Genomic DNA, 23916 nt, shown 5'->3' on the forward strand with positions numbered 1-23916 from the left:
TCAGCCACTGCTTTCGGCTCATTTGCCTTAATTCCCCGACACCTTGAAACAGTTCATTTCACCCCGGATCAGACCGCTGTCATCGAGCGCTCAGACTCATCCTCTGGACCAAGACTCGGATCTCGGTTAGAGATAACGCACGGATACGAAGCATGCGTGAAAAGAGGACTTTAGGTACCCAGCGCTGGATACTCGGTGGCGGTTTTTGGAAAACTGTGTAGTCGATGGCTCTTCAAATTTTCTTTTACCTTTTTTCGAATTTTTCTTCTTTTTTTTTTAATGCATCGGTTCACGAAACGGTGCAACGACTGTTGGGGTGATTAACAATCTATTCCGAGAAAAGATCGGATCGTTTGGGAAATTATTAGTATCCATTAGTGATTACTCGGTATAAAAACTTTCACCGTAATCGTCATGCCGTTTACGGTACAGCTGAGTTTAAAATCACGCTTCGTTTCGAATCGTGGCATCGCTGAATAGAGAAAAGAGCTTTCGTTAAAAGGGTTGACGAAAAACAAGCGGTTGACTACTTTTGGTGCTGAATGAGACTCCGTTCTGTTTGGATTTTAACAAAAAATACCGTCAAGAAAATGATTTTTCTGACCTAATTTTACGCTCGATCGTACATGAATCAGCATAAAATTGAGCTATCGATTCATTATATAAGAATATTTTCGCTGTCTCGAATAGATATACATATACTGATATCCGAAAACTGAGTTAATTGATTATAGGCTTCTAATTAATAATTATATATTGTCACGTACCTCACATGTATCCGAGACTGCGTTTCACTCGTCGATAACGCCGCCCCATCAAGAAGACAGAGTCGAGTTGCCTAATTCGGGTTTTGATTGCTGTCGGAACTTGGAGATTACAGTGTCGTACAGGCAAGGAACAACGCACACACGAGTTGTGTTTATGTTTGTTCGTATTGTACGTTACACGCGCGACTCCGGCTTTGTATATGGTCGTACCTATGTTTACCAGGTATGTATAACTACTGTACCTGAGCTGTAGAATATTACGGTAGTTGCTCAAGATCGGGTGTCGAGAACTGACGAGGCTTGCGGTAATCACGCATGAAGATTACCTGCCCGACTTTGATCAGCTTGACATTCGCGTCGTTAACGATTGCTGAGTCAATCCGACGTCGCGCACAGGCGGACCAACGACATCTGAAATGAAACTTCACTCCGCATCAGGGGGTAGTTCTTTCGATCCTCGATACATCTGAGCTATTTATATCGACTACTTCCGGTGAATGAAATTCCCGCGATACTTCCACTTTTTATGTGCAGAGTATCGCATCGTTGAGAGCAGTGGAAATTCTGATATGAAGCGTAAAACAGGAATGAGAGGAACTTGAGCTGTGAAGGATTAGCATTGGTAATCGGGATCGGCCGGATTGGTGTCTAATTATTATTCGAGTGGTTCTCCAGAGGCTAACGCGGCTTGGCGCATCGATTCCTCAAGTTTCGATGGCTGCATTCCTTCCTGAAAACGATATTCGTCTAAGTAAACGTTACGTCAAGCTCGTTCGAACGTCGTTTACAAAACGTCGAAGCGTTTCTCCGCCCGACGAGTTTTGCTGTCTCCGAGACCAGGTTATCGGCAATTCGTTCAAGCTCCTTCGCTTCCGGGATATAGAAAGGCGGAGAGAAGTAATCCCTGGAATTGAAAACCCTCGAGTTCTCTTAAGTGCCTGACATCGATAGCTGGAGACGCTTCGCTTGTGTTTCAACAATTTTTTCCCACGTTTATTACATCGTGCACTCGACGCTCGTTCCGAAACACATGTGTCCCTCAAACTTTATAAACCTGCAAATGTGGACTTCGACCACTCCGCTACCGTCCCGAATTCATCCGCTTTATTTTTTCCTGGATTTGTTTTTTGCCGCCCGTTTTCTCCCCCCTGTTCCTCGCCGGCGGCAGGGAATTGTCCTTGGGCAAAGTGAGCTTCGGTCCCATATCGTCGGTCTGTCTCAGGAGGGGAGCTTTCCACTGCGTTCCAGCCTTCCGGCATTTGTTGGCATCGTCATCCTTCCTGGTATATTCTCTGCTCGCATTAGCAGCGAGAAGATAATCTATGCCAACGTCTCTGTTCACCTCCAGAGAGTCAGGCTCCGTCGGGACGTCGAACTTTGACAACTTTTGATCAAGGGTCGCCTCCAAGCAATCCCAACTCGGCAAGCGACCGCCAAGTTCACCGAAATCTGGAACGTCGCTACCGCGATGCCGACGCTCCAAGGTGTTCCATTTCGGGGAATCTTCTCTACTTATCATCTCCTCCGATCGGGATTTTCCCATGCCACCGTCGGTGCTCACGCTGTCCCACATCGGCGATGGTCCTGCAACAACACAATCCCGACCATTATCCGCGAGTCATTTTTAAAATGATCAAGTTCGGACGCGGATCCGATGACACTCCCACCTCTGACACCATCCCACGTGGACTCTCGGTGCTTTCTCAGCCTGGTTCTTCCCAAGGATCCAACGGAAGATGTCCAGGATGCGAGGGACGCCGAGTCCCAGGCAGGCAGTTGACCTCTTGGTCGAAGACCGCGGGTCATGGTGTCGTGCATCTCGATCATTTCGCGATGCAGCTGCCTCTGATGTTCGGCGATGATGCAGTGCTGCCGCGTTGTCGGAGACAAAGGTGGACTGGGTGGAAGCTCCAAGTTGGACTCTGATCTGTGGGAACGTAGATGGATTGAAATCATTGTTTCGCCTCTCCGTGGGACGGATTTGGAACGATTAGATAGAATTTCTGCTATCGATTAGCAGACTAGGTCACGGGGTTCCTGCAGCGGTATGTTTCCGAGGATAAACTATACCCCCAAGTCCTGACTATGACGCTAATTCAAACGAACTCTGTCTACTTCCCTGCAGGCGTTCTTGTTCGCCTTCAGCTGTCCTTGCCAGACGGGCAAATGAACTTGGATATATTCTGGTATTTTTCCAGGAACTTGACAGGACGTAAAGGGCGGATCGGCTGTCACGATTGAAGTTGACCGGTAACAAGGACAACTCTGTCCAACAAATCTGACTGCAGAATTCTCCGCGAAACTATCGAACCGTTGTAATTGGATCTAGACAAACCAATTTGGCTTCCAACCCCGTGCTACGCTGCTTCGATACAGTTTTGGATTAACCTCTCCCAATGTATGGCCTCGCGGACAAAGACATATGGGTTACCATTCTCCGGGTTATTTCACGGTAATACGGAGCGATAGAGTGTGCCGTAATGAATAGGGGGGGATGATTTTACCGAAGTAGAATAATTATCACTTTCCCGTGCCGGAAGCGTCCATCGATTTTTCACTCCTTACGCCGTGATTACCGAGGCCTGCTGATTTTTTTTTTTTCTTTTTCGTTTGTTTTATTCCTGTTTTTTACTGGAAATTTATACTTAATTATGCCGAGCAACGTTGCGGCACGTTGACGCTATATAATTTGACAAGTTGAGCTATCTTTTCAGGACTGGCTTGATTGGATTGGGATTTATACCATCAAGTGATAGATCGCCTCGACTCGAGAGGGTGAGTTAAGCCCCCAAAAGTCAATGGCGCTTCCATTCTCACGCTTGCTTGGATATTTTCTTCAAATATATTTAAAGAGACTTTTGTTTTGACTGAATACAAGTTTTTTTTGAAAATCAGTTTCTTTTTCGTGCAGAGAATGAGAAAACTCTTTCATTCCAACCAGTGTTTCCGGAATAAGCAATTAATACATCAAAAAAAAAAAAAATACGAAGGGAGAATTTTCATCAAACAATTTCTAGCTCGTTCTTGAATCTTGACATTTACCCAAAAAAAGCTACGCAATTTGAGACGCCACATAAATTAAACCAACGCACAATGTTTCCTTACACTTTTTCTCTCGAGCCATTCCATTATCCTTTTGTATCGCATGAATTCGTGCACGAACCTTCCGTGTTGAATCCCACACTTCCATTGTTCACATTTTCCCCATCATACATACCGTGCCTTGCGTAATTTAAACCTTTTATACAATCGAAAAAGCAAAGGTGCAAAGTGCTTGATTTCATAAGCTAAAAGTAAAAGTACAGACGTACTTTTTGCAAACTGGCTTCATTATTTCGGTTACAAAAATTGTCGACGAAACATACGGAAGTCCGGACTTTTGGGGTTCCGTTTTTCACAGAATTTATGCTTGCGATGCTCGATGGGACGTAGCCGAACAGTTCGAAAGGGAATTACGTGCCTCGCGAAATTAGGAATCGAGGAACTGTACTCGAGGCGGCCCAGATCTCGTCCGTGAAATATTCGCCGAGCATTGTTACGCAGCGCAAGAAGTGAACCAGCTCGTGCGTTTGTTAGAAGCCGTTAAAGTTCCTCGGAGCTTTCCCGAGAACTTTACAAATGGCCAGTAATTCAGGCCCCCTTCATCTGTTAGGCAAGGTGTCGAAGAGCGAGGTGTAGAGAAGGGCGAAAAGCGGAAGCTGGAAGCTGGAAGTTGAATCATGGGAATGCCGGTGGCTGGTAGAACGTGAAATTTGAAGACTCGTTGCGCGGCGAGGTTAAAGGTGATGGATGAAGAGCCGTACCATCCGGCCGGAATCCCCAAGCCCGAATAATCCTCGGACCACTCACGAAACCGCGAAAATACCGGATACTTCTCTCCCGATAACACATGTGACAAGAGTCCAGGTCCTCCCTTTACCAGCTCGATCACCCTCCGACCCTTTTATCCGAAACGAGCCCAAAGCCCATCGGGAAATTAACCACTGTGATCATATTGTTGATCCGGTTTCATTTTCACGGTCAAGAATCGGCGATGAACACGAATTAAGGATGTATCAGCTGCTTGCAGTCGGCGTAAAAGCTTTGACAAAACGGAGAAAAATAAACAAGATCAAGGTTTCATCGAGTGATAATAGAAGTTAACCGAGCTAATTTTGCTACAATTGATAAGCTACCGTTAATCAACGTCGCGAAAAAAGCTCTTGAAACTTTGTTGACCTTTGTCACATTTCCGCTCCTTGTTTCGACGTGTTTTTGGTTAGCCTGTAATCCCCGATACAGTACGAATCCACTCCATTCGAGCTGCAGTGGAACGGATGTCAAAGAAAGGGTGAAGAATCGATAGCCTGGAGCGAATCGATCGGATCTGAACGAAGAGTTGGATCCTCGTGAGTTCGAGGCGATCGATTCTGCGAGCTCGAAGTGAAAGATTAGTGAAAATCAAAACCGGAGTAGAGCAGCTCCGCATCGTAACTTTGATAATCCAACGTTAACAAAAGGGGAAAAGTTTCGAGGACCGAGTATTGATGGGCTTCACTCGACTGCACACACGAAGCGACGCGACGCGACGCAATCACGTTGAGTACCCTGCACCCAGGGCCGATTCCTAGTCAAACTAGACACGTCGAGTGCAGCAGTAGCGGCCAGGCCGCACTATTAGAGCTACGAGGAGTCAGATTCGCGCGGCAGCATCGCTGGCTGCCACCGTTTTAATTGCTGCGCCAGAATTTTACCCGATTTCAATTTTCCACCCCCCCCCCCCCCCCGTTGAAGTAGTCGATTAATTATTTTGTCGCCGTTCCGACGCTCGGCGAACCGTTAGGCGAATGCTCGAACCGCGGAATATATCCTCCGAGTTTTAAACCCCCGAATGCACCCGCCTTCCCGGTTCCAATTTCCTCATGGAAAAAAACTCCCAGCTTGGATGTAAATTCTTACCCCCCAACTCATAGATAATGCTAAATTCCCATAAGAAAAAAGTTGAGGGTACGAATTTACACCCAAGTTGAGGGTTTTTACCGCGAGGGATGATCGTTTGCTCTCTCTCTCTCTCTTTCTGCTTAGTTGCTTTTCCTGTTTCTATTTTTGCTATATCTTGTATTAACTTTCTGTCATTATGTGAATTATGTACTTGACCAATATCCCTATGGACATATATTAAACGTTTATCTATGTATCTATCTATCTATTTGTCTATCTCTCTATTAAGTATTTTTTTGTAAAACTCATTATAAGTTATTTATTGTATTGCACTATTTTAATGCTCGTTCTTTTTGTTAGTTTTTACATATCTGCGATTGTAATACCGCTAGTTTGTCCTTTAGCCTATTTCTAGGCCACGTCATAATAAATAACTATCTATTCTAAACAAAGAAAATTCTCTCCTTCTCTCTCTCTCACTCTCTCTCTCTCTCTCTCTTTTCACTCTCGCAGGATGCCGATGCTGTAACTCCACGGGAAATCTACCACGCTTATTCACCTGGGGGTATAAGTTTGGCGGGGAGACCCAGAGGTTCTTGGGTCCGGGCAACTCGAACGACGCGAACGTCGGGACGCCTCCCGGGCGACCCGTTGAACCGCGTCCAGCATCGCTATTCGTTCTTCGTGGGGCAAAACTGCTGCCACCTCTTGGAGTATCTGAAAATTTTAAACCGGGATCATTGCAAGTTTTTTCGCGTTCGCCTCGATACTGGATTTTTTGTTTCACCCATCCATGAGTTACCAGGATTACGATGAATGGATTGAAGTGGATATACGGAGAATTGCGAGAATTTGGGCGTTTCTTAGTTATTCAGAGAAATTCAAGTTTCGCCAAAACTCTGTATCGTTCCACATAACTTTGCAGATATTTTAAAACAAGTAGGTACAGATAATAAAGTAGATCGGAAGCTGCAGAAGAACTGATCATTTCTCTGAAAATCTGTCAAAATTTTTTGATTTTGCTCTATTTTATTTATTTTTTTTCTTCAGTCAGCGTAATTTTTATAGTCAATCAAAGAATTTTAGCCGGAAATGGTTAATTTCGAGGTTTCCCAGAGAAATTGTCAGCCAGGTTTCAACCCCCTAAGGCAATTAACTCCCGAAGCTTTATTTTTATATTTATGTACAGCAGCGGACATTTTTGCAAACGTCCGTGTCTCGTCTGGTTGAAACCAGTTCAGAATAAACAATAATTGAACGTGATACCGTGATAGAAACATCGCATTGCAACCAGAATTATCGGGCATATTTTTCATTATGGATTCGTGCACAAATAAATACGAACGGTATAATATGAAAGCAGAGTCTGAAATTGAAAATATTGGTATTTGATTCCTCGAGACGAGATGGTTCCAAGTTTTTTCCTGATCCAGCAAACAACCGCTGTATTTATGATGGGTCATACCCATACCTTGAAAGACAATGTGTCGGTGGTAAAATTTGCGTACATATTAACCTTAGATATTGAATTGTCCCAGGAAAATATTCTCCGATTATTAAACCGTGCGGTAAAGCGTTCAACTATAAACACAATATTAAACTTTAAGCTTTCAATCAGAAAACGATTGAAACTGATAAAACGACCAATAAAACAAGTCTGTAAAAAGTACAAAAAATTTCACATTCGCTGGAAGTGCGAAAAATGCAAACGGCCTTTCGGGTTGGCGGAATTATACCCTACAGATAAATTGTTAATAACGTCCATTCGGGGTTTTCAGCGGTAACTTTATACAAGATTGAAAAGAAGTGACGCGAGGAAATTCAACCGGCAGCTAAGTTATTGTTACCAAAACTTTTCGAATGATATATATCAGGCTGAAAGTATGGGAAAATATTTTTTTGCCTAACATCAATTTCCCGGGAGTATTTGGCGAGGCAATATTGAATAATGCAAGATACCGGCCGACTTAACATCGAACAGGGTTTCCCGACAAGGCAGAATTCATCGAATCTCTTACACCCGCGTCATGTCATCGTCTTCGGACAATTTAAACCTCTGTGGTTTTCCCGACTCGTAGGACGAATAATTGAGGCCAGGTCCCACTGAGACCCGGGCGTCTCTCCGAGGGCTCCGACTCTCTTCTCGCCAGGAGAATGGCAAAGCCGGAAATTGAGCAAATAGAAGTGGTGAAGCCGCTTGGGAGCGCGATTTCGAGGCTTGAGCTAAATAAGGTGGAGCACGCTGGATTTGTCTAGAAAATCAGACTTGATTATACCTTCGAGACGGTGCTAGCTGCTAAATTTACGCCATTATTTGACCGGCTCCCAGCAGAGTAAAATCTGCCGTCCGGAAAGCGACCGCGAGTTACGACCGGTAAGATATTTTATTAGGAAACAGAGTGAAACAATTTTGCAAAATAAGAAGGTAATTTTAAACGCTGTAGCTGAGACTACTCGGATCGCGTGTCACTCTGAAAATGGAACAATTATCAACAAATTCTTAATTAAGAGAAGCTTCTTGAGGACTTAACCAAACAAGTCGAGCAGTTAGTTTACTAACCAAATTTGAGGCCAAACAAAACGAGAGAGCCGAAGAGACGGGCGGTATTTCTGAGTGCGGTTAACATGGAGGGATGCAAATAATCTTCTCGGCGAATACGGATATCGGTATCTACCTTAATTATAGCGGAGCCGGCAGCCCCTGGGAGACGGACGAAGAGGCGAAAATCGTCGAGGCGCTAATGGCGTCTTGTTTACTTTTACGGAACTGATGGAACGGTGTTAGAGATAAGAAAGACACCCGCGAAACCCGCTAATCCCCGGAGATGTTCAGGTTCCTTTGTCACGCTCCACGCGGGACCGAAGCCCAAACTTAGGGTTGTTACCACCTCGCCATGCCCTTCGGCAGCTTCTCGTGCCTCGTCTTCGTGGCGGATTATTCAGCCCGGAGCTGAATTCGCAGACTTGTCGAATCGAAGACAACGCGACTTTGGTTCCGTATCCCGAATGTCCGTTAACCCGAAAGAACAACTTCGATCTCTCCGGAGTCTCTGTGAACTATCGTACAGGACTCAGCCCTTAATGTTGGATTACGAAAGTTCAACAACTCTGGAAGTCGGCTGCTGGCCTGCGGCAAGCCCGTATTAAAATTCTTCCTCAAAGCGTATCGGCACAAAGGACACCGATTGTCCAGTCGGTGTTTAACGGTGCGATTCTCTGAGTGCTCAGCACTTTGTTGCAACAGTCATGAATAAGCGCCGAGTTACATTTCTCGATTTCTCTGGGAACAATTACCCGCCACTTACCGTGAAGGGACTTTTAACGAGGGCTGTAAAAGAAAGCAAGGAAACGCGGACTACGTACGCTACACGTCTCTTTTTACCCTGAGCTCAACACCATTGCTAGGTGCCACATCGTCAGTGGCTTTTACTAAACCCTCGTTAGCTACGGCCTTAAGGCGTTGCCCCCGCACGGAGTTAATTGTGGAACGATACAAATTGGCATTGTTGTTAATGAAAACGCTGGAATTTCGAGTGCACTTTTATTTATAGACAGTCGTAAAGTGTTTAGCTGGCAAGTTTGAAACTCGACGAGCTTTCGAGGAATCTTCAAGTGACGAAGTGAAAATCAAAGATTGATACTATTATTTCATTTCCGTTCTCTGAAGCTTTCGATAAGCACCGAAAACGCGCGTACCATCCGAGCAAACAGTTACAACTCCTCAATTAATGATACAAATTTGATTTCGTCGACCAAGCATTGATTCGGAGGAGTATAATGAGTTCATTCTGCAGTTACGGCTACAACGCGATGACGAATAAACACAGGTACACGTAGCTACCATAAGGGACAATAAGATGCGACGATAATACTGCTGTGTGCGGGAATCAACATCCGACAGTATTTGGGTCAGCGTACCTAACCGCTGAGGCTCTCGAGGTAGTTTGATAGTTTGTAGCAATTAACCACCACGGTTTGGCTAAGCCTTGAACTTCTGGGCTTGATGATCCTTGATATCTGACCGCGTCCCAACGCTATAACGATAATTAATTACCCGAGCAGGCAATGAAAACCCATCCAGCTACGCGACCAAACGTCGCTGTAGATGATACAAGTTCGAAAAACATTCGTCGAGCACTCTTGAGAGGCTTTTCGATTTGACCTAAATCGAGGTTCTTTGATTAATTTCAGTGTTTGGCGGAGTGACGAACGAACTCCTCGCATCAGTCAGCCATCGCTGTCCTCGGAAAAGGATTGATAACGCGAGTTTTACCGCAACAGTTGCGACCAGCTGTTGTTCCCTGCGTTGTTTGCTGTTCAAAACCGCGATGCGATAGTTAGCGAAGCTCGGAGATCGCGCGATTACACCCGGCCGCAAATTACTGTCACCTAAATGCTGACACGGATTTGTGTTTCTAACAAAATCTGGCTCACGAGTATCCAATTACCCGTATATACGCGGGGACCGAGAAGTCGCGGAGCATTTTTCGAGTGTCTCAAGAACGCGACTCCACTCCGATAATTGAAAGCCAGAGGTATATACTCTCATTTTCACGTCAGCTTTGAGTTGGAAAATAAATTGCCATCAATACTATGAAAAATAAGAAGAACATACGCCGTTGTGAGAGACGTTAAGCGATAAAACAATAAGTTGAAATCGAGACCGCGGATACAAGTGTTTATAATTCCAGACCCTGAAGTGTACGAAGCAGTTCGAGGCGCGCCGTAATATGTTGTCGAAGGAAATAGAAGGCAGATATCAGGGAGGTCGAGAACAGAGGGACGTGGGTGGCGCGCATCGATCGAATATCCAATAACTGTTCGAGAGGACTTACCCTGAACTTGTTGAGCGCCACCAGCGCTGGAACCAGGCCCCCCGGGCCCCTCTGACGACCGCGTCTTCGCCCCATGGATACCACACTCGTCAAAGGACTTGCCTCCCGCAGAACGACGTGCCTCGCCGATTCTACCATCCAATAAATGACATAACTAGATTAGAGGAGGCGGCGAAACGAGCCAGGGAATTTCTCCTGTTACTTCGGGAGTCGGTTATTGTTAATCGACACGGAAGAATGGGGCTGCTGCTGCTGCAATTTAGCTTCGCGTGCGCGGATTCGCGTTCGATCGAACAGAATAATGCGGTCAAGGTATGGATTCTTTCGTCGTTCAAGATGCTTTTACTCTCGTTGGAGTAAAGTGGCATCAATCTCCTTGAACTCTCTTGCAATGTTCACGGAATGATCCTTGAAAATGCTCTTCGTCGTGTGACTCAGTAATTGTTATACCGTATTTCAGGTGCTTCACATTTTTACCGTAAAGATTCGCGCAAAAAAGGATGTTTGAGATTGGCAGTAAGATATCCAAGAAGGTATCTCCGTTGTTTGTTTATTCGTGTGTAAGAATTTTAGCGAGTGAGTGATAATTTGTTTCAGACAAGAAGGAAGGGAAAAATACGCGTCAACCTCTCGTTAATTTCATTATAAATCTTTCGTCCGAAACACGTCACGTTCGTTACTGAATTGAATTCAGTTCGAATGGCTGCTACGACCGTACCGTAATAGTGGAACATAAATCTTCATCGCATGGATTGGAGACCTTAGCGAGGGAAAACAGCGTGCGATGGCCAAAAAGGAGGGGGTTGATAGAGGGTGGAACTACGTGGCCCACGCTGTGAAGAGAAAGAGAGAGATAGAGAGAGAGAGAGAGGCACGAAGCGAATAACGAGTCAGCGCACCAAGGATAATGGTCAAGGGTCATTTTATTACCACCAACGTACGTGGGGGTATTACGTCGCGATTGAGGCTCAGGTATCACACGACATCCTCGTAGCCTTGAAATTTCCCACTTCAAATTCGACGTGCTTATCTCCCGAGTATCTCACAACAGAAAGAACAGTCAGCCCGGTATTTTCGCATTTCAATTAAACTTTACGCGTAGCACAAGTTTAGATATTTATCGATTTGATTCTGTTCATATAACCACAAAATTCAACGTTTCAGGGACCTCGATTTTACTTTAATCCAGTTAACGAGTAGCAGCATCTGCAAAGTCTTTCCAGTATTTTCTCGAAAATTATGCAATACGTCGCTGATTCATCCCGTAACGCCCTAACAAATTATTAAACCTCAGATGCCTGCGAAATTTCTGAAGTTTTATTTCTTTTTTACTATCAATATTATATTCGACGTATAGCTGAATAGCGGGTAATTAGCGGGCATAGGAGCGTGTGATGGGGTCGGAAGACTCGCTCGTGAAAAGGTGTAAATTACTGTTTTCTTCCGACAGCTGATTTTCTTTTTTCATCCTGTATTTACAGGGTTAGAAAAAAAATCAGATAAAATACTATTTTTCCACATACCAACATCTTGCCAGAAGCTAATGTTAAAGAATAAGTAAACAAAAAAGATCTGAGCAGACTTTTAAGGCAGAACGAAAGCTCCCTCCCCGTCCGCCGCGGAATGATTAAATTTCTTGCTATTCTATCAAAGCGAGGGGGTCAAATTTCGTCCTGAGCTAATCTGACTCCCAAATTGGTACTGACCTTTGCTCGTACCGTAACTGTCTGCGGTATTCGTGCCAGGCAAGAGATTTGAGATGGTAATCATGTTGGTCCTGGCGATGGTGGTGCGCTTGACCGCGTTGCTGACATTCCTGGCCTTGCTCCACGTCGAGTACATGTTGAGGCCCTTGTTGTTGGCAAAAGTGAGATTATACCTGGCGACTTTGTCAGCGAGGAAAACAAGTTTCAAACCGTTCTCGGATCGCTCGATCATTTTGGTTACATTCTCAGCCCAGGTCCAACCCTTCGAGAGTGAATCGACCACCCCGTTAGCCGGCGACACTTCCTGGGTCGTAACCAACTTGCAAAAGAGGGACAACGAACGCATCTCCGTATTAAATATCTCCTCCCGTTTCCTCCACGACTCTACGTGCCAGGCATTCTCGTGGGATGAGTTGAACAGATTCCCGAGGTAGGGGTGCAGGATTGGCCCGAGGGTTTTCCTGTCGTGTTCCATGCCTGCAGGTAAACGTTCGCTCAGTTCTAACTCGACATTGAAACTTTACCCAGTGGTACGGAACCGTGCTATTAACTCTTTGGGCGTGTTTCTGTATGTTTTTTCTTTCTTTTTTTTTTCTGACATCAAAAGTTATTCAGCCAACTTTAATTACCCCCCACTTTCTCTCCTTCTTCTTTGCCACATTGAAATTAACTGAACGCCAGCTAAATTGACCTCAGAAAACTCGACGCGAAATCCCCCGTGAGCAGATATCGTCCTTTAAACGTATCGGGTAAAATCATGCTTCTCACCAAAATACAGCCACTTGACCAGAGTCTTGGCGAGCACAAGGTTGTTCTCAAGGTCGACGTAGGCCGTCTCTCGATCCCTCCTCACGATATCGACGAGAACGTCGACGGACCTCTCGAAGTAAGCCGTGGCGCTGTTGTTGGTTCTGCGTCTCAGCCTCTTGCGACGAGCTTGCTTCCGGTTCCGACGGTCTGTCACGGCGTAGATTTGATCCCTGGCTTGTCTCAGGACCAAAGTCAAGAGGTAAACTAGATTCTCTGTTGGTTCCGAGCTGTGCAGACCAGGAGTGGGAAAATTGAGGAACGAGACGTTGTCTCCGCTCTGTGAAAAAAATATCGGGTAAGAGAAAAAAGAGTGAAATTCTTCTACGAAACTGAAAGCAAGGGTAACGGGAAATAACCGATGTTACGAAGGAAATCAATTTACATTCAGTAAGGTATGTGCGTCCGATTTTGAATCGACCATCGAAACACGAGACCGCGGAACGGACACGGTAAATCCAAACACAACAATAACGAAACCAGAGGTGGAAGAAGAAGAACAATAACAACGTGGATGTCTGCGGACGGAGGCAGAGAAGCGAATCGCTTCAACTGGAAACTCCTGATTTATGCGCATCCGCTCAACTCTTAGTACAAGTTAAACTTGCTTTCCCCTGCAGTTTTACAGTTGTAGAAACAGATGCAGGTCCCTCGGACGCAGCGCCGCAATTCAATGCTCCGAGCTTACGATCAGAATCGTATTTCGCGCTTCTACATCAGGGAGTCTTACTTGCAGGACGGCCTTCTTGACCTTCAGAACTTCCCTGATCACCAGAGCCAGGTATTCCAGCTGCTTCCCGCTGTACCCACAGTGCCTGCCCATCGTTCCTCTAGGAAGCGAAGCGATCACGCGACGCCATCGGGTTATCAGCTCGTTCTCCAGGATGTCGGACGGCTCGAGATCCGCTGGAATACTGCTCGTCGAATGCTGATGCAGGGCCGTCAGGTATGATTCCAGGAGCCGGGAGTCGGACAGATACGAGTCCTCGTGGTGAAGAATTCCTCCTGGAAATGGTAATCGATCCGATCACGACGGTGCAAATGATCAACAATGAACAAAAATGGCGCGTACCTACATTTGTTCCAATTTCGCGAGAGATTTGAATTAAACGAGGAACAAGTGTCCGTGAATTCGGTTTCGCGTGTTCACGGTGGCGATGAGCAGATTCTGGCATATATCGCGTTTGATCGATACCCCGAACCAATCTAAGTTTCCGCGGCGAAGCTGCGTTTCGGATTAACGCTCACAACTCGCACGTTTGATGTCTGATATCGCGTCAGCAGCACTCGCCTAAATTCGGTGAGTTTCTATAACTACGTTTGATGGAATAGCAAAGTTGATCGAATGACGCTTCAGTGAAATGTTTAATGACCGAATAAACCGGCGGCTGTCAACAATTTCGAAATTTATTTTACCCTGCCGCGGTGTTTGCAGTGCATTAAGTACGTTATACATGAACGGAAACTAGCGTCGGTGCTGGTTCGCATTTATTTTTTTTCTTCTTTCAACCTGAAAAGATCAAAGGAATTTAACGTTGGCAAATGAAACGGTCAATTACATACTGTTCAAAGGATGTCATATTACATCATTGCCTAACCTTCGGCGATCGAATTATTCCATCACGTTTCTCCGCGGACAATTTATTGAAGGACAATTTATCCTTACGGTAATAATACGGATAATGTGAAGAGTGAGCAAAAGTAACAGGCAGATAATGACGTCTCGTTCGAACATCAACTCTCGTTAAATCGTATTACAGATTCGTCACTTCATCCTCGGTGAAATTTAATAGAAAATTCTCCAATTATAATTTATGATATTAAAAGTATGTTAAGAAGTGCACGAGCCTCGCGTCGCGGAAGAGGCGGAGTCAATTTGTCTTCCGCTCTACGACGAGATGCGTTTCCTCCCCCGGAACATCTCGCATCGCGATAACGTGTTTTCATCCCACTCGAATCCTGGATTTAATATCCATCGCAAGATTTAGTCAATGAAATCTCATGAAAATTAAATAGGTTTCAGTACAACATCTTCCAAGCTTCTTTCTTCAAGAGTTGTAAAGTGATTAGGTCATGCAAATTGATTTAAACAATCGCGAGAACATCGCAGACGAAAAAACAATTCTCTGATGTATATAATTTCGTTATTTTTTTTTTGTCCTCAATTTGCTCCGCGTTACGCATTTCACGAATAAAAAACCATGTTTTGTGTGTATTGATCTACTGTTACAGTTTCTGAACGGAAAAGCGTAAGAACGAAATTTATTTCTATGGCAAAGTTTTCGAGGCTTATCACGTCGAGGGAAAACTTGCTTAGAGTTAAGTTAGCAGTAACTACAGGAATACATAGACGCTTCGTCTCAACTATTAACCAGCCCTTGCAGACAACTCAAAAATTATTCAACTTGCAGTTTAAGCTCGGATTCGTTCTGACAATTTCCTGAAATTTCATTTGCACAGAAGTGCTTACCCACATAAGCGTGCGAAATTATTTCACTTCCGTTTAACAAGGTCACCCTGTCAACCTCTACAGCCATGGAATACCTACAACGCACCGCGCTGGTTTAATTATAACAGCGAAGATCATTCCCGAGAGATGAAAGTTATTACATACCTTTTGCACACTGCAGCATCACGTTGCATCTCGGGTAGAAATAGCATCTTAAACTCTGACACTTCAAGGCTGTGACCATCTCGTCCAGGGCCGTCAACACGTGTCGCGACAGTGTTCCAGGGGCCCAGCTTCGCAAAGGATCAGGTCCCGCTCGTTCCAGAGACCACCAATGGATTGTTTTCAGAACGTGGCGCGAGACGACTCTCAGTGTGTCCTGAAGCGATTTTGTACACGGTTGAATATGAAAATTTCACTCACTTTGCATCGTTCGTATCGCAACGTTCAAACTTGGCGAATGAATTTTACACCTAAAAAAATCGCAGGTTGATGAGAGAATCTTAACTATTGTAAGACCAAGGCATTGCTAGAACAAATTTGAGTGAACGAATAATCGTAAGGGAGAAACAGTTTCAAATATAACAAAACATGTTTAACCTACATAGGAAGAAGGAAAGCTTGTAAAGAATAAAAGTTTCGTAAATTTTCAACAGCACGCTGACATCCAACTCGACGACTGCCGTTTCTTTCTCTTTCTATCTCTCTTGTGAACAAACAAAATTCATGAGTCTATTACTGATACAGGGATGAAAAAAACAGCAACTAGGTACTGAAAACTTTTCGCCACTCGGCAGAAAGTTCTGAAAATACACGACACCATCATTTATCGCACGGTTACACTTGTCGTTCGACGGTTAGAAATGGAAATCCAAGTTAGAATAACTGTTTCAGTATTTTGACATTCAATTTAATCCTGTAATATCATCGGAATATATCGACCCAATTGTTCCCCCTGTGTTCTGAACTCCAGCGCCGATGCAACTCCGAACACTATGCAAGTTTCGAGGAGACGAAAGTGCTTGCATATTGTCTGCCGGGGTGTTTCTCGGCCAACCTCGCAAAATGATCCGGTTTGCTGTTCGAAGGGGGTTGCTACACACCGCGCGATGAATAAGTGGAAGGATTAAATAAATAAGCCATCATTCGTGCCGGCCCTTTAATATTCTTGGCGAAAATGCACGCGGCGAGTCCGTGCTCGTCGAGAGAAATGCGAGCCTACTCGTCCAGCTCAACTCCGCAATTGGGATACAAGTTTAATGATTGGGCAACACCTCGTTCCCGCATCAACGAGGGTTCCGCGTTCACTTGGATTAAGCAATTCTGCGCCAATTACACGTCGCGCTGCAGCAAAAATCGCGAGATCCATAAAAATTCCAAGTTTTAAAACCACCAGGTGGATATAACTTTTCTCATTAAGTGCGTCGATTCATCGCACCGGGGTCAGAGATTTACCCCGGCAGTCCCTCGAGCCTCGCCCTGCAGGGGTGAGTGATAAATTATTAAAAAGATCGCGAAAACAAAGCGACTGCGCAGAGCGGCAGCACCCTGGGCCACCTGGATATCAAAACGACCCTGCGTTTCTCGCGTCAAAATTCCTCCGCGCCTGCAAGTTCGAACTGCCCAGCGAAGGCGGAGAAATTTTCACTCTAAAAGCTCCGGCGTGGACAGAAAACGGGTGAAAAGGGAAAGAAAAGAAAGAAAACAGCGGAAGAGAGTGGAAGGAAAAAAATAAACACGATTTAATTAGCACGAACCGCGGTTGTATTTTCACTTCCGAATAAACTGACCTTGTTTTTCATCGGGATATTCAACTCGCCTCTTCCTCGCAACTGATCTAGAATACCGCCAAGTACGGTTTCGGTAAGGCCCGGAACGCTGTCCTCGTGATAGTGATGCTTCATTACCGTTTCCGCCCCTGGAAATCGCACCCTCCACAGGGTCGCCCGATCCTCGCAACGAGCACCAGGGTACGGACCGACGGCCACGACGTACATACCCTGGAAAAGTGGTTAAAACTGTTGGTAAACTCGTTTGGCGGATCGTTTTTTCCGTCATTTTTGAGTAACTGACGGTTTGCGCGGCGGTCAGATGCAGGAGAGCGTCGCAGTGATGAAGGGGAACCCGACGAGGGTAATCGGCCAAAGAGGACCACGAGGATACACCGACTCCTATCGAAAGCCGGACTTCCGCCTCGCGATTTTTCGAACCGCCGATACCGATCCTCAGCAGGATTCCCGCCGCGTCTTCAACGAGAGCAACTCGATGATCCCTCGGCTCCGGTAAAACGGCTTCTTCGTGGGCTGAAAGAAGAGGGAAAACGAGGTTTGCGAGGGTCTTTAAATTCATGAATTTCATTTTCGGTGCCGACGAAACTTTTCCGCAAACTTTCCGCGAACCGTATAATATGCGTCCGGAGGATCACCTATATATTCTCAAAAGAAAAGTGTAACTCGTACTATATGTAGACAGGTAACGATAAAAAAAATATCGTTTCCTCTTTCTCGCAATCCGGCTTTTTCAATGAAAAAGTAAGGATATAGTCGGAGTTGAGTTGTACAATTAACCGAAAATCAAACCCAATTTATCAAAAAACCTGTAAAACTTTTCGAGAATTGAAAGTTCAGCTTTTCTTTCGTCTTCGTCGAAGTCGATCCAAGTCTGCGCGTTGATCCGTTCAATTATCTCCGGCGTCACCCGAAGTGTCATAATAACTTTGCCACGTGGGTAGATAAATAACAATTCCTACGGTCAACGGTGATATACGATCTCGTCTGATACTTTTATCTCGACTGTTTCTGCGGTAGCACCCTAGGAGAGAAGCGAACCCAGAGAAAAGGGCCACTGGAAAAGGGTGCGCTGGTCGGGTGACCATAAATTAAGGAAAGTTTCCCCGCGGAACAAGGCTCTGTATACAAAATGAATTTAAACCACTCTTCTCTATTCTATCGCGCGGAATTCTTCACTTTGAGAGTGGGAAATTTGCGGAATTTGGAAATTCGTAAAATTACATCCATTTCGATGCCGCATCTGCGTGTAACCTGCCACCCTTTATACCTAAATCTATTCTGGATGAATAAATAAACAAATAGTTTGATTTTATCGGTACATCGTACGATTTCTCTAATATGAATTTTCGACTAATCGCCAATCGGTCGTAGCGGGACAATTCTGAGCTTTTAAACGAACGAATCTAGGCACATTGTTAAGTTAATTGACGAGAAGAATGAAAATGCGAGGGAAGTAGACATCCGTGCCGACTCTGCGAGTAACTTTTCTGAGAGCGTGGAATTTACTTATAAAAACACAGGCGAAGATTATTCTTTCGCAGCTCGTAAAGGAGGTTTATAAAAAATTTTCCCCTCTTAGGTATATAGCGTTGAGGCGAATTATTACGCCAGGATCATAATTCTAAATCTCCGTCAGCTACAATTAACCAACTCCGTAGCCGTAACGTCGGCATGATTTACCGTATGCGTCTAACGGGTGTTGGCTATATCGAATTACTAGCTCTTCATCGTTTCCTCGCTTCTTGGCTGTCCCTTCTTCAACGTAATATACGATCTGAAAAATTCACCGGGGCCGGTTAGCTAACTCGACGACGCATAGCCGAGCAGTGTCGGGGCAAACCGGTGAAGGAAAACAGAAAATAATTATTAAAAAAAGGATAAATAATCGACACTGTCTGCACGCGGCAGCCAGGATATTGTCTCGCTTTTCCTTATAACAAGCAATGTAATACACCCCATCTGTTTATAAAATTGATGCAGGCATTTGCCGTCCTTGCCTTACGATTATACGCACAGGGTGAGATGTTGAAAATCAGCTGACATCGGGAACCAACCCAAGAGAGCAGTGAAGACGGTTCAATTTCAAGCGAACGAAATCACCTGTGAAATTCCGTTTACAACTTTTCTTACTCGATGTTCTTAACTCTTTCCGGTGCAACACGTTGTCATTATTATTGAGCCTTCCTAGCGTCAAGTCAATCAAAGTCTGACGCCAGCTCTTGTACAGCTTTTAACGCTGCCTGTGCTTTTTTTTATTAAAAAAAAAAAAAAACCTTTTAACTCTCGTATGTGACCCACAAGTACGAATTGATCGAAACAAACGCGCCACCCCGTGTGCAGACATTTACGCGATGTTAAGGATAAGGAGTTGCATTAACGAGATACAAAGTGGGCGTTTGTACTCGTTACGTCTTATTTATAGCATCTTGTTAAAGATTATTATCACGCTATTGGACTCGTGGACAAAGTTGAGGTCGGACGATGAAGCCGAATCGATAATCTTACGTATCGTATCTTCCTCGCCGAAATACAGCCTATGTATCGTATCAGTGGACGGAAATACGGAATGAAAATTGAGAGGCGGTGTTCGTACCTGGCCCGTAGAATATCCTGCAGTGATCCGGCTGCTTTAATATTTTTTCAAGGACCTCTGCGTCGACCACTTGTCCCGGGGTCCAGCACAGCCTCTCATCAGCACCGTTTGTTGATCCTGAAAAAACATTTTTTTCTCTCAGAAATTTTCTTCTTGGCCGTATTCTTTACTCGCGCGAGGGTGCGCAGAGCGTGGAATTCTCTCTCATTTCGTTCTCGTCCGTATTTCTTCTCGCAGAAATTCAAAACAAGTGTTAGAAAATGAATAAATGAATAGTAAACCACGAGGTTTTTTTTTTAAATGTATTTTATGCATGAGGAATTTACTATTCGATACTCACCCTTCCGGCTCCTTTAAGAGATAATAAGTTAAAAAAGACTCCACCTACCCGGCTTCGTCGCTGCGGCGAGAAGATTCGCCAGCTTTGCTTTGATTAAGTCTCTCCTGAGACGACCTCCAGGTCCGAGAAACTCTCCCCAGGACTCAGCACCCGTTCCCCGTATCCTGACGCGCGCGAATCCTGGCATGGCCGCATCTTCTTCGACGCTGACAGGCGCCTCCTGGTCCGAGGTGAGTCCTGGCGACGAGAGAGCGTCGAGTCTGACGAGGTACTCGAACTTCAGTTGCTGAAAATCGAGGTGAAAATCAAAGAAATTAACAGGCAATATCGAGAACAAAGGTTCAACATTATTTGACGAGAAGTATTTTGAGAAGAGACTTCTGAAATATTCAAACAACTCGTGGTCCAGATGTATAACTGTGGTAGTATCACATTACCTTGATCCGGCTGCGATCATTCAGAGAGATAAGAAACATCGATGAAAATCTACCGTCGATATTTCCAACCCCGACTAACAGACGCTGCAACAATCTTTCAACCGTAGCCTCAATCGTTGCGGTATCAGCTGTGGATACGATACCATTATTGTTTGTTGTTTTTTTTTTTTTTTTTCAATTTTTTTCTTCATTTAAAAAACGAACTGCTCGTGACTATAAATTGATGGGAAAAATGTGCTAACGGAATACGGTTCGGAGCGCGACGCAATTATAAGGTGAAAAGGCTCACCGTTTTCCCCCATCGAATCAGCAACAGACTTGGTGAAGTAATCATTGAGATTGTCCAACTCGTCCTTGGAAAATGTGATTTTCGTTGCCATTAGTCGAAGGCCGCCTTTGCCGGAAATTCCACTCGGTGCACACCCCATCCTCTGCCTCAGCGGCCGTAGCTACCTGCTTATCTCCTGCGAAGCATATAAACGAGGGAAGTGAATTGGTCAAGGACCTCGTGCGATTTGACATTAAACGCGTCGAAAGGTGGCCTCGATGCGATGGCTTCTCGACACGCGGTAAAACGCGAGAAAATTTTTACCGGAAAAGATAAATGCGAGGGAAACGAAAAAGGGGAAAATTTTGAAGAACTGACGCGAGTTTAATTCCGCTGCGATAATACGCGGGTACACCGAGGAGCTTCTGCATGAAGGAAGAATAAAAAGCGGCGGAAAATGCGATGAAAAAAATGTCGCAAATATGAGGCAAGCTGTATTTTCCTCCGTTTGAAGGTCAGGCGGTGTCGTGTGACAAACAGGGTTGAAAGCTCTCAGCGTTGTATATTCGAGGTACGTGATCCTCTGGTTCAGCCGTTTGCGCCCGAGTCCTAAGCCTTTTTATACACTTATATTACACGTATATATGTATAACTCGGGGGTTGGAAAATATGTCAATTTGGTAGAAACGTCTGAGTGGGCTAAGACATATTACGCCGAGAAGGAGATAAGAAATCGTTTCAGACATGCTCCTCGGGGGATGCCGAGATAGACCGACGCGACGACTCAAATCGCGGTTCTCCTCCTCCTCCTCCTCTTCATTCTCGACGTCACCACTTCGGCAATATCTCACTCCAGATATTCTCTTCGTTATCGCTCGTGCATTGCGAGCAGCGTTTTTCGGGCCCCAGACTGCGCTGATAACCGATAAGCTCGGAGAAAGGCGACTTGGATAGAACCGAAGCTTTCATGTCCCGCGATCCGCGAACACCGAAGGCTCCGCGCAACGGCGAAGCCGTGAAATTCTTGCGGGGATTCGGGATTTTGGCTAAGCGTTTTTCACAGTCAGCTATATTTTTCAAGCGTCGTTTTTCACCTCCCGCGCGATTTAGACTTTGGCGTAGATAGACCTCGGGCCGTACGATTTATCGATCGGGTTCTGCAGCTCGGTTGTTCAACTTCTTCGCGGAAGTATTATTATTGATGATTTTGCTATGATAAACTTCATGATAGTGATAAATGCTGCCGAAGTACGCCGTATTTTTTACATTATTTATCCTCCCGACACTTTTTGTACGTACCTATATACGCGTCACGATGTTATAGCTGCATTTATCGAAATCGAAATTCATATGTTACGACATTCGGCTACTTGCTGTAATATTTTAGTTTATGACGAAGAAAAAACTTTTCAAATTCTTCCAGGGCGTGCCAACTTGAAAAATTACTCGACCTATTTCTGTCCTATGTTGGACATTCGTGGAAAAATAAATCCGAGTTACATATATATTGCGTTACCAATAGATTTATCGTCTCCGCGCTCGCGCATATGAGTTACAACCTTCATTGAACTTCCCGCACTACCCACATTCGGTTTGTCTGCACTGACCCGTAAATCAAAACACGTACAAAGATACGAAGTCATTTTCGCGACGTAAAATTATTGCTACTTTTACGAATGTTCCACGCATTCACCTACAACGTGCAACACTTTGATATGAAAGACGATGAAGAATCAAAGAAAGATGATATGTTGCAAAACTTGCAAACAAAAAAATACCTACGTTTGTAGGACAAGCTGTTCCGAATTCATCTCTTTTCAAGCATCGCGACTCTAGCCTCGTGTTTGAAAACGGCCGTGGCAAATACATATTCTCGACTTACAATTAAACGCCGTTCGGATTTACGTCTCGCAAGTGGAAGTTGGCCGTATGCCATCGGCGTCTACAGCTATCAAATTCGAAATGACTAATTGATCGGAAGTAACCGAGTGACTGAGCCAATAAAGTTGATCAATTCGAAAGCCGTCCCGTCGCGTCAACAGCTTCAGCCGATCGCTGGAATAAATCTCTCCAATTTCATCCCAGAATATACAAGTTACGTGTTACCGGCTTTCGCCAAGACGCAGACTCAACTGCGCAATTGAATGAATTTCAGAAAGTAATGGTTAAATTTTCTATTTCGGCAAGATAAATTTTGTCACAACGCGGATGTACCGAACGTGTTAAATCTCAGTCCCGAGAATGCTGGATTAAAAATTAGAATCAAACCTTGACGTAGAATAATTTCAGGGTATATTGCGAGAAAAAAAACTCACCAGCTGTCGAACCTCTCGACGCAAAACTGAATTACCGGTGTTGCTCTTTCATTTCGTGTGCGTGCGTACAACGAAACTTCGTTACGTCAGTCGCGTCGGACCATTTTGACGATTGAAATAAACGCGAGGCTGACGCGACGTAGACGAAAACGCGATTCTCTTGCTTTGCTGAAGTTTTGGAAAACACGCGTGGACGCGGGCTCGTTGTTCACCGAATTCCGCGATACGTGTGCCGACGTTGCGTAGGAAAACAGTAGTTGGATTATTACAGGAGGAACGGTATTACGTGGGGGTTGAATCTATGCCGGCATCGCTTCACCGTCGCGGTTCTACTGACCCCGAGGAATTGGGCCTGATGCTGCCACAAAAACGGACAATATATTCCCAGCTTCGTTCACTGGTTCCGTGACAATGCGGCGTCCACGGTTCTCGGTCACCGCGCCGGAATCACTTCCGATTCCGATTGTTCCTACGTCTACTTCCGGTTGCACGGGTGCGCCTGCAGCCGCATACTTCGCACCGAAAGATATAAGCCGTAAACACTCACGCACACATTCACACTTCGTTAGTTGTACCTGGATTTCAGCTTCTACGTGACGTCACGGTATTACGGTCGTAAATATACTCCGATTTTCTTAAAAATTAGTACCATGTTCCATATCCAATGCTTTGCTTCTTCGGTATACGCG

General features: G+C 44.9%; 1 protein-coding gene across 1 annotated transcript; it reads right to left on the bottom strand.

Annotated features, from left to right (window-relative positions):
• Window positions 1-1243: 1243 nt before the first annotated feature.
• On the bottom strand, window positions 1244-23541 carry LOC124175873. Its single transcript, XM_046556469.1, has 15 exons — window positions 23228-23541; window positions 20934-21108; window positions 20645-20772; window positions 20256-20493; window positions 19868-19984; window positions 17558-17787; window positions 17275-17484; window positions 15650-15863; window positions 13766-14040; window positions 12997-13315; window positions 12229-12705; window positions 10523-10653; window positions 6247-6404; window positions 2435-2694; window positions 1244-2351 (listed from the first exon to the last, which is right to left on the bottom strand). Exons 2-15 carry the CDS (start codon window positions 21070-21072, stop codon window positions 1849-1851), a joined length of 3399 nt encoding a protein of 1132 aa, XP_046412425.1. The 5' UTR covers window positions 21073-21108; window positions 23228-23541; the 3' UTR covers window positions 1244-1848.
• Between the last annotated feature and the right edge of the window lie 375 nt (window positions 23542-23916).

Source organism: Neodiprion fabricii, chromosome 2 (genome assembly GCF_021155785.1).
Source record: "Neodiprion fabricii isolate iyNeoFabr1 chromosome 2, iyNeoFabr1.1, whole genome shotgun sequence".
NCBI lineage: Eukaryota > Metazoa > Arthropoda > Insecta > Hymenoptera > Diprionidae > Neodiprion > Neodiprion fabricii.

Bases quoted from the DNA above. Each gene is read 5' to 3' on its own strand.
- LOC124175873 (XM_046556469.1), bottom strand. From the start codon at position 21,072: ATGGGGTGTGCACCGAGTGGAATTTCCGGCAAAGGCGGCCTTCGACTA. The intron at 17,788-19,867 runs GTACGAACACCG...CTCTTCTTTCAG, and splicing joins CAGGATATTCTACGGGCCAG to CCCACGAAGAAGCCGTTTTA. The intron at 14,041-15,649 runs GTATGTAATAAC...TACCATTTCCAG, and splicing joins GATGCTGCAGTGTGCAAAAG to GAGGAATTCTTCACCACGAG.